The following is a 9224-nucleotide window of genomic DNA, read 5'->3' as shown; positions in this document are numbered from 1 at the left end:
TACGTTTCGACTTTTCTTCACTAATTTCTACTAAGCCCATTATCAAGTTCAATTTACAAACAATATGATAGTTCAATTTTAATCTTGGTTCAATTAACTCTTCACTTTTACCTAAGTTCTAAAAATTAGAAAAAGATGAAGAGTAAATTAAACCGAGATTAAAGTTAATGTACAGTGATAGAAACGGGGGTATTAGTCTTCCTCACAAATTAAAAAATTCTAATACAATATGTAAATATAAATATAATTCCTCATTTTTGTCGAGGTAATTAAGTATTAAATATCATAGTATATGTTATGTATATTATAGATTTCTCTACTCTCTATAAATTTCTTGGAATAAAATCTCACTCTAAAAGAATGAAAAATATTTTTACTCACAAATAAGAGTAGCAAATTTTCACTCTTTTTTTTGGAGTGGAATTTCATTTCTTCTAAGTGAATCTCACTCCAAAAGAATAAAATCTCACTTCAAAAGAATGAAATTAATTCTGCCATTCTTATTTCAAGAGCGCAAATATTTTCAATAATAGTAGTATTTTTACTTTTTTGGAAAGGGATTTCATTCCAAGAAATTTAGAACGTAATTTCTCGTAGAGAAATATCTTTCAAGAATTAAACCCCAGAGATTTACGCGAAACTCGGATAATTCGCCACATTCCCAAGCAATCGGAATTTCGGGGAATTCGTCCGAGGTGTATCGTAATGCGGAGCACGTGTTTACCATCAAAAGCCTCACGATTGCGGGTCTCAATCCCCGGAGGGGAAGAAAGGGAGGGGGAAGGGGTCGACTGGCCGCGACCAACCCGGATTCTCATCGTGCGGCCTCGTCACCCCCAAGGGTCACCCTTCCACGCGCATGGGCTGAGGGTGCGAATCTACGTTGGAGAGGAGTCTCAGATGGCGTGTTACAAATCCATTTGCTCAGGAATTCTCGCGTGTTCACGTATATACCACGGATACGGCATATCGGCCGTGTTTATTTACGTTTCACGTAGCGCAGGACATACATTCCTTTGTGATTGGTATGTCGTCGGCAAGTTAACAAACCGGAACATTCCTCGCCTATTAAGAACCCGGGATCGGTAAGGTGGCCGATTGGGATCGCCAGGGAAGAGGAACAGAAAAATAGCGACACTAGGATCGTCGAGCATGGAATCTGGAAACTTCTTTTCCGTTTTTGATGTCTAAAAATATCATGACTTTGTCAATTCTCCTTCCTCTTTCCATCTTTAGTATACTTTCTAGTCTACATCATACTGAATAATATATTAATATTCATATACTTTCGCACGATATAAAGTATAAATGGATTTAATTGAAATCCAACTAGAATCACGAGAAAATGCGTGAATCTCCCTGAAACTCGGGCGATGCCGAATCCTTAGAGTCGCCGGCATTAATTCGCGTAGCTAATTAGCCAATCTTGCGTCCTTCCACCCTTGCGTGATAATCGCGTAAGACGAGACTTACCGGTTGCATCAGCGTGGGCATAGCCGCAGAGAGTGTCCCGTCGCAAGGAAACTTCAAGGATGCAATGATGTAGAGATTGTAAAGTCACCTCGATGCGGCTCGCTCCCGCACGGTCTCGAGGGACACGAGCGAGTAGGAGCCGACTCGATCTCGTCCGCCACTAACAACAACGCACGATTAAGCGGTAGACTTCACGCTGCGCGCTCCACGAGAAGTTACGTGCAAGTGACGATGGACCGACGGGCGACGACGGCGGCGGCGAGGGGTGGATTCTCGGGATTGAAGAGAGCGCGGTGGGAGGTCTTTAACGGGCCACGCGAATACGTCCGCCGCTGCCCGCTCGCCGTTTCCCTCGGATAAATGAGGCTCGTTTTTGTTTTCTGACTTATTGCCGATGACACACGACAGCGGAAATGGAATATCCACTCTCTCACATTATATTTATATTACCTATCCCACCGCGAGTTCGATATAGATTTTTACTCTTTTCTCTCCTTTCACTCGGCTGTTTTTTGCCGTTTTTTTTAAATCTATTTTTCTAAATTTATTTTCTTTCTTTTTATTGTAGGGTGAAGTTTATAAGGCATAGGGTGAAGTCCCATGAGACATATTTGCCACGTATCGCCAATCAGTAATCAGTAAAACACGAACCACAACAGCGGATCGTTTCTGATTGGTTACGGGGTTACGCGATATACGATAAATACACTTCATGAGACTTTAGCCTTAGAAGCTTGTCCTCAAATATTAACTCTGATTTTAACTACACACGATTGCATCATTCGTGTCCTGTTCATTTCTTTTCTTCGAAGTCTAAGATCATGAAGTTATAATTTGTTAAAACATCTGTATATAGTTTATATACAATTTTTTAAATATATGATCTTATAAATACTTTCTGAGATGTTAAAGTAATTATAAAAATCACTTAATAATTTTTTGTTAGTGATGAAAATTAACTTGAGACACGAATGATCCATAGTGTGTAGTAAAGGACCGGAAAATCATGTGTACTAAGGGTTAATAAATTTTATCTTTCTTTTATCTTTCTTCCGCGCGTTCGCATCCTCTCTTTTTCTTTTTTGCTACACACTTCGAGAATTACGCGTTTTTTTATCACCTCTTTTGTAAAATAAAAGAAATTTAGAACAAAAATGAAAGTTTAAAGCCCATTTGAGAAGATTGTGTTTGCTTTGACGCTTACAGCACTTATGAGTATTATTTGTCCTTGTTTAATATTTAATAAACAACAAGGACATGAAACGACGCTAAAGCGTTGTGAGCGAACACAGCCAAAATAAAATATGTAAGAAAAATGCCTTTTCTAAAAACAAATTACAGTTGATTCTTGAAGTAATTAAAATCGTCTTCACATTCTTTATTTTTCAAGCCAACAAATTTGTTACAGACACCAACGATAGCATCTTGCCACTTTATAAGATGTATCAAAATTAGAGTATATATAGAAAAGAAGATATATACATTCTATTTACAATTATTTTGCTACATTGAATATCTATTTAAGACTGAATATCTTTTAAATGAAGCTATTGTTTTGTTTAATATGAGAAAATCACTGTTATTTTTATTGCCATAAAAAAAATTTTATTACTTAATTATATTCTATATGTGCAGTCGAAGAATCTAACATTTCAACTTCGGAACTATCGCCGTTCGAGTAATTAACTACTAATACATCTCGCGTTTGTTGTTCTGTCAGCTTACTAGCTTCCAGTGTACTGGCTTCCCCTTTGCCGGAATTCTCCCCCCAGCTCCCAGAGAATAGATTTACTCTTAATTTATCGATATTTTGATCACTCGAACTGCCCAAGTTACTAGAATTTTCTACGGACAGTCTAACTTCACTATCTTCAGGCAATCTTTCATTCTCCACAGATTTATATTTCGGTATCTCCGTAGGTGCATCTAAAAAATTAAGAAATTACATAATTTTAAGTATAAATTTAGAATGCATAAAAATTAAATCAATCATTGCAAAACGGACAGTTTTTTTCAGAAGCAAAATTTTTTTAATTAATTTTTCCTAATGATGTGTAACAATGTGAATTTGAAAATAAATTTGTTATGCAACTGACTTTTTTTTATATTATTTTATAATCCTTTTTTAACATATCCTGTTTGTCGATTCAAATGTGTATATACCGGGATATGGGGGCGCTTCATCAATCAGCTGTTGCATGACGTAACCTAACATGGTTGCGGTAAATGTATCATCTCTTCTAAGACCGAGCGCTCTATGGAAAGCATCCACTGCCTCTTGAATATTACCCATTAATGCATGAATAAATCCGATCGATGAATAAGTCGAAGGATTTAAAGGATCTAAGACTAGCGCTTGTTGATGATATTCTAGTGCCTCGTCATATTTTTTCATTTTTCTACAAGTGTGGCCCAGATTATTCAATAGGGCTTCCCATTTACTAGGCAGAATCACATTCCTTAGATCGCCTTGAATGCTTTTCATAGCTTCCTTAAATAATCGTTCTGCATTTTTGTAACTGTATTTAACAAGAATAATTTTCGTGATAATTTATTGATAAATTACAGCAAAGATTTATAATCTTTATTTTTTAAATATATGTAAATGTAGAAGAAAATTTAATATCAATACTTACTCTAAATTATAAAAGCATATAACACCCATTTCATGTATCACAAATGGATCGTTTGGTGCTATTCCTTGAGCTTGTTGAAAGAACTTGTCAGCCAGTTTTAGATTATTCGTCAAACCGCATTCTAATCCAATATATAAAAGTGGAAGATGACAACCTTTCATTAATTGTGACGCTTTAAAATAAGCAGCCATAGCTTGATCGTGTTCATTTTCAACTGCAAAGGAATGTCCGTATGCTAACCAAGCAGGACCAAACAATCTGTCCAAGACAGTAGCCTTTGCCAAGTATCTTCTTGCTTGGTCGCTTTTGCCTGCAGTACAGCAAATTAAATACTATTAAATAATTTCAAACAATTTTTTTTATTTGTAAACCTATCACAAATCTTCAATCTGTGAATTTAACATTTTTATACTATTACTATTACTAATTATGTTTAAGAATTATTTAAATAGTAATCACTTACCTATGGTGTAATAATAACATCCAACCGCAAACCATGCTAAGGCCATTTCTGGATATAAATCAACTAATCTATGCGCCAGATAAAACAGAGCTAGAGAAAAGTTTTTGTTAATTTCATTAACTATTCTGTTAACTGTTAACATCGAGTTCTAATATCTTTCATTTATTGCAACAAAATTGTAAATTTACCATTAGTTTTTTTAAGTTCAACTAAACAGGCAATGTGCACTGGAAGACAGGAATTGTGATATGGATCTTTTTTCAAGATTCTGAGGATTAAAAATATCACGTTACATTTTGTTTCTTATGGAATGAGAATAATATTTTAATAGACATGCTACTTACTTCTCCGTAAGAGAAAAACATTGATGATAGTCACAATTATAATATAATTTTTCAGCTTTTGCGACTTCCATGTCCAAATTATTTGCTAATCTATTAGTGAGACAAATGCCCATTATGTTACATTTACTTAATGACTGCTTTCTGTTCGGATCTTGATATTTCTTTAGTTTGCTATCGTATAACAGTCGCAAGAGTTCTGCTTCGCCTTCCGTACATTGTTCAGCGAATGGTAAGGATTCTAATAGTTCCCGTTCTAAGTTAATAATACAAATTATATAAGAACAATATAAAATTTATATAAGAAAATTATATTGTATCTCATAAAATTAATATACCTTCAGAAGCTGAAAGCATCTGATTTTGTACCAAGGCTTCAAATGCTTCATATGAATAAACATCGCATTGTAAGGCTTGCTTATAACACTCTGTCGCAACCGCTCTATTATCCATAGCTTCATATACTCTTCCTTTCACATATAATATTGAACTCTGAACCTGTAAAAAGATTGTATATTTTCATGTTATATTAAATTCTAATATAATATAGCTATATAGCTTAAAATGATACAATATATATATATATATACATATATATGTATAGGTAATAAAAAAGTACTCATACATTTTTTGGAGCATCGTGGAAAATGTCCATGCGATCAGGAAAGGTAATACCTGCTTGCGTTATGTTTGTGCATATTTCAGATTCATTAATAACTTGAAGTGCATCATTATATTCCTTCGCTTCTAACAGACACCTCACGGTTAAGTAATGGCACATTACATCACGCTGTATCAATAGATTATTATTTAATGAATTGTGTAGAATAAAATACAATGATATTCAATGTATTATAAAACGAGATAGAATGTAAATTGTATCCAGGTAAAATCAATGGTAAATTACAATTACCTTCTGTAATCCATATCTTTTTATAAGATGTGCAGCACGATGATACTGTTTCATAAGGTACATACATTGCGCTAGAGTGCATATATCTTTTGGGTTCTCATTACTCAACGATACAACTTTGTCAGCCCAAAACAAGGCGGCACTATATAGGTGCTGGAAGTAAATACAAATTTTTTTTTAATAGACGCGATGACAGATAGGGCGATATTATTTTATAATTACGATGCTCACCAAATCGATATATGATTTGACTAATTTTCTACAATTTTCCAGGTCAATAATCTCGTCCAACATGTTGTGCACACTGTTATTATCGGTATCGCAATGTGACATGTTCAATTCCAATTTACTTCAATTTTGTATGTAGGTTAAAATAGGTTAGGATTAATCTTCGAAGCAACCTAAACGCGTAGGAGTAACGAAGATGAACCAACCACACAACATCTCTCGCGCTAACAGCTTTTTGTAAACAAAGAAGGCGTACTCCGATATACACTGCCACTACTGCTAGTATTAAAAATCTATAGTTATCGTTACGTGAACTGTAGTTTTTTTCAGCACTGGCAGCATGATGGATTTCTATGTTTCTTCCATTACAACTGGCAGTAGACTTTTCTCTGTTGCGCAGTAACGTTTTGCGCAGCATTATAGGCATAGGCTGCGTTCCATTTAACGCTCACACGCGAGCAAGCATCGTTTGTGTTTGTTTAATGCATGATCTACAATAGGTAGTAGTAGCAGTGGATTAAGGAGTAGGTACAGAAATCGACTAATTATAGTTGAAGAAAACATAGTTGTGAGAAAAATAATCAACTATATATTGGTTGATTTCTACGCCTCCTTAATCAATTACTGTTACTGCCCATTATAGATCATGCATAACATTTGATAAATGACAAGGATGAAATGATTCTACGAGCGTTATACACGTTAAGTGGAACACCATAGGGTACGATCAACACGATACTATAAATGTTTTAAAGCAATTTTTGATTGATCAATTTGTAAAATTCTTTTTTCTAATTGATCAACCAAACGCTTCCAAAGCATTTGTAGTGAGACTTTGACCGCAGTCATAGTCAAATATTCAATTTAAAAGTTATATTTGGAAAATTGAATTATGAAAGTTATGGGCTAATTTCACGCCAGTTACTTTATCCGCTGATTAACTTTGAGTATTGCCAACTGCTAAACTGAAAATTCATTTTTAATCTAATTTCGAAGGTATATATTTGTAAAAAATAGTCAAATATATTTACATTTCAATGTTTTATTTATTATCTCCACCCCACAACATTTTTTCTTTATTATTACTAACAAGAATAAGTTAGAAAGATAGATTTTTAAATCTTGTTGGTTCTGATGATGAAGTTAATCGACGGATAAGTTTAACTGGTGTTGATGAAATTAGCCCTATATTTCTAAAGTTATTAAATTCAGAAAATTGGATTTTAAAAATTATTAAACTCTAGGATTAAATAAATATATATGATATGCGCATGCAAACCATGTTTGAAATTACAAGTTTTGCTAAGTTTATTATATATCATATAATTGATTTTTTGTATTAGTTATTTCGCTTTAAAAAAAATAATAACATTATCAAATAAAAAAAATAATACACATGATATACGAATCTGTGCAAAATATTAAATATTTACACTAATGATTCTTATTTTTAATTGACATGATTTCAAAATGCAATAAAACATCAGAATTTGTACCATTTATATTTGCAATATATTAAATAATTATTAGATACAATCATGTGTGCGAGATAGTAATTTAAAGTCATATCGTTTCTATATACAATTTTGTTTTTTTCCCTCGCTGCTTTTACTTTCTCCATTTCGTAATATTTTAACAATCTTTTTCTTCATCTCGTGAGAATCTTAATTATTATGACACGTGTTGCATACATCAGATATACACATAAAACATTGGGTTCTCCTATTGCAGCTCCTTTCACTTTGCGCTTCAATTTTTTAATATCGCATTTCATTGTAATATAAAAATGGGCATCTATTGCGTTAAATAATAATTAGACGATTATATCAACTTCTTTTATCAATATCTTGATATAGAGACGTGTAACATCGGTGAATGAATCTTCAAGATTTATAAATAGCGAGTACGTTACAGGTGCAAATTATCGAAACGAATCGCAAGACATAGCAACAATGATACAAGTTCGCAACTTAAAACGTGTTGAAGGAATGGAAATATATCGGAAGTTTGAGAGTTACAGTCCACTGTATAATTTGCATACATATTCTATTCTTTTTATTCTTTTCGCTTTGATAGACTTTTTTCACCTAGACTTTATCGCAACAATCAATTATTAAATTACATCTTTGTTCTCGTTTGAATCATCTATTCGCATACGTATTCAAAGGTGGACAATAAATCTCAAATGTCCAACACCGACGAAGAAAATCGATTTGACGAGAAGTATCGCGAACATTTAATGAGGTATAATACTGTTGAGTCGATTACTTTAAACTACCTACCCTCAGTTCCAAAGCTTAACACACACGCACTCGATTGCGTTCGCGTATTACAGTATAATTACTTTACTCCGCGTTAATTAATCATTTCGTTCATGAGTCTGTTACAAGAAACTTTGACCCATCCTGACAACATTCACTGACGGGCGGTTTGATCCGTCATTAAATATAACATATTATGATGCGAGGGAGGCACACGCAAAAATAGCTATAAAAATCGCATTGTACATTCACACTTGATCGAGACGATCGAACGCCAAATTAGATTTCCATTTCTCGCACTTTGTATAAAAGAAACCTTCCCAAAAAATAGATGAAAAAAAAGAACACTAAATGAATGCCATTGTTAAGGATGTTTGGTAGATATTTCAAAACAGTTAAAAAAAAATTGTAAAAAAATTAGAGATTATTCTAAAAAATATTTAATAAATAAAAACTAACAAATTTTTTTACTATTCATAAGTTATTTCAAAGAAGTAGAATTTTATATCTGTACTTTAACAGAAATGTATGGAAATGTATTATAAAATAAATCAGAAACCTCACACAATTTTTTAATATAAATACTTTATGTATTCAAGATTATTTATGTAAAGTTACATTGCGACGCAAAAATTAATTGTCTGGTAAATAAAGAAAATATTTATTTGTTCTAAATCTTTGTAATTAATAAGTGAATATCGCAATGAAACTTTGTATAAGTTATTTTAAATGTTTAAAGTACTTATACAAAAACATTTCGATTTTTATTATTTTTTAAATTTTAGTTTATAACAATAAAAATAATAACAAATAAAGTAAATAAACTACAAAAATGTGTTGTTTAATAAAAACAGAATGTTATGAACACAACTTTATGTATACATATAGTTTGTTTAAAGTATAAATATT

The 9224-nt window shown here is 32.8% G+C and overlaps 2 protein-coding genes across 2 annotated transcripts in view; both read right to left on the bottom strand.

Annotated features, from left to right (window-relative positions):
* The window catches only part of LOC105626476 (cytoplasmic polyadenylation element-binding protein 1-B), an 11511-nt gene extending 10017 nt beyond the window's left edge, over positions 1–1494 (bottom strand). Inside the window, exon 1 of the mRNA XM_012207780.1 lies at positions 1474–1494. Coding sequence (XP_012063170.1) covers positions 1474–1494 — 21 coding nt within the window. The remainder of the gene's footprint in view (positions 1–1473) is intronic.
* A 1591-nt stretch (positions 1495–3085) lies between these two features.
* On the bottom strand, positions 3086–6159 carry LOC105626465 (cell division cycle protein 16 homolog). The gene is made up of 10 exons (XM_012207770.1): positions 6058–6159; positions 5827–5979; positions 5539–5703; positions 5252–5411; positions 4917–5169; positions 4761–4840; positions 4573–4662; positions 4110–4419; positions 3637–3992; positions 3086–3399 (listed from the first exon to the last, which is right to left on the bottom strand). The coding sequence occupies exons 1-10, from the start codon at positions 6157–6159 to the stop codon at positions 3086–3088; spliced, it is 1983 nt and encodes a 660-aa protein (XP_012063160.1).
* Positions 6160–9224: the final 3065 nt, after the last annotated feature.

The sequence above is a fragment of the Atta cephalotes genome (genome assembly GCF_000143395.1).
Source record: "Atta cephalotes unplaced genomic scaffold scaffold00001, whole genome shotgun sequence".
Classification (NCBI taxonomy): domain Eukaryota; kingdom Metazoa; phylum Arthropoda; class Insecta; order Hymenoptera; family Formicidae; genus Atta; species Atta cephalotes.
The sequence above is the reverse complement of the archived record's forward strand: the minus strand, read 5'-3'. Positions and strand labels throughout refer to the sequence as shown.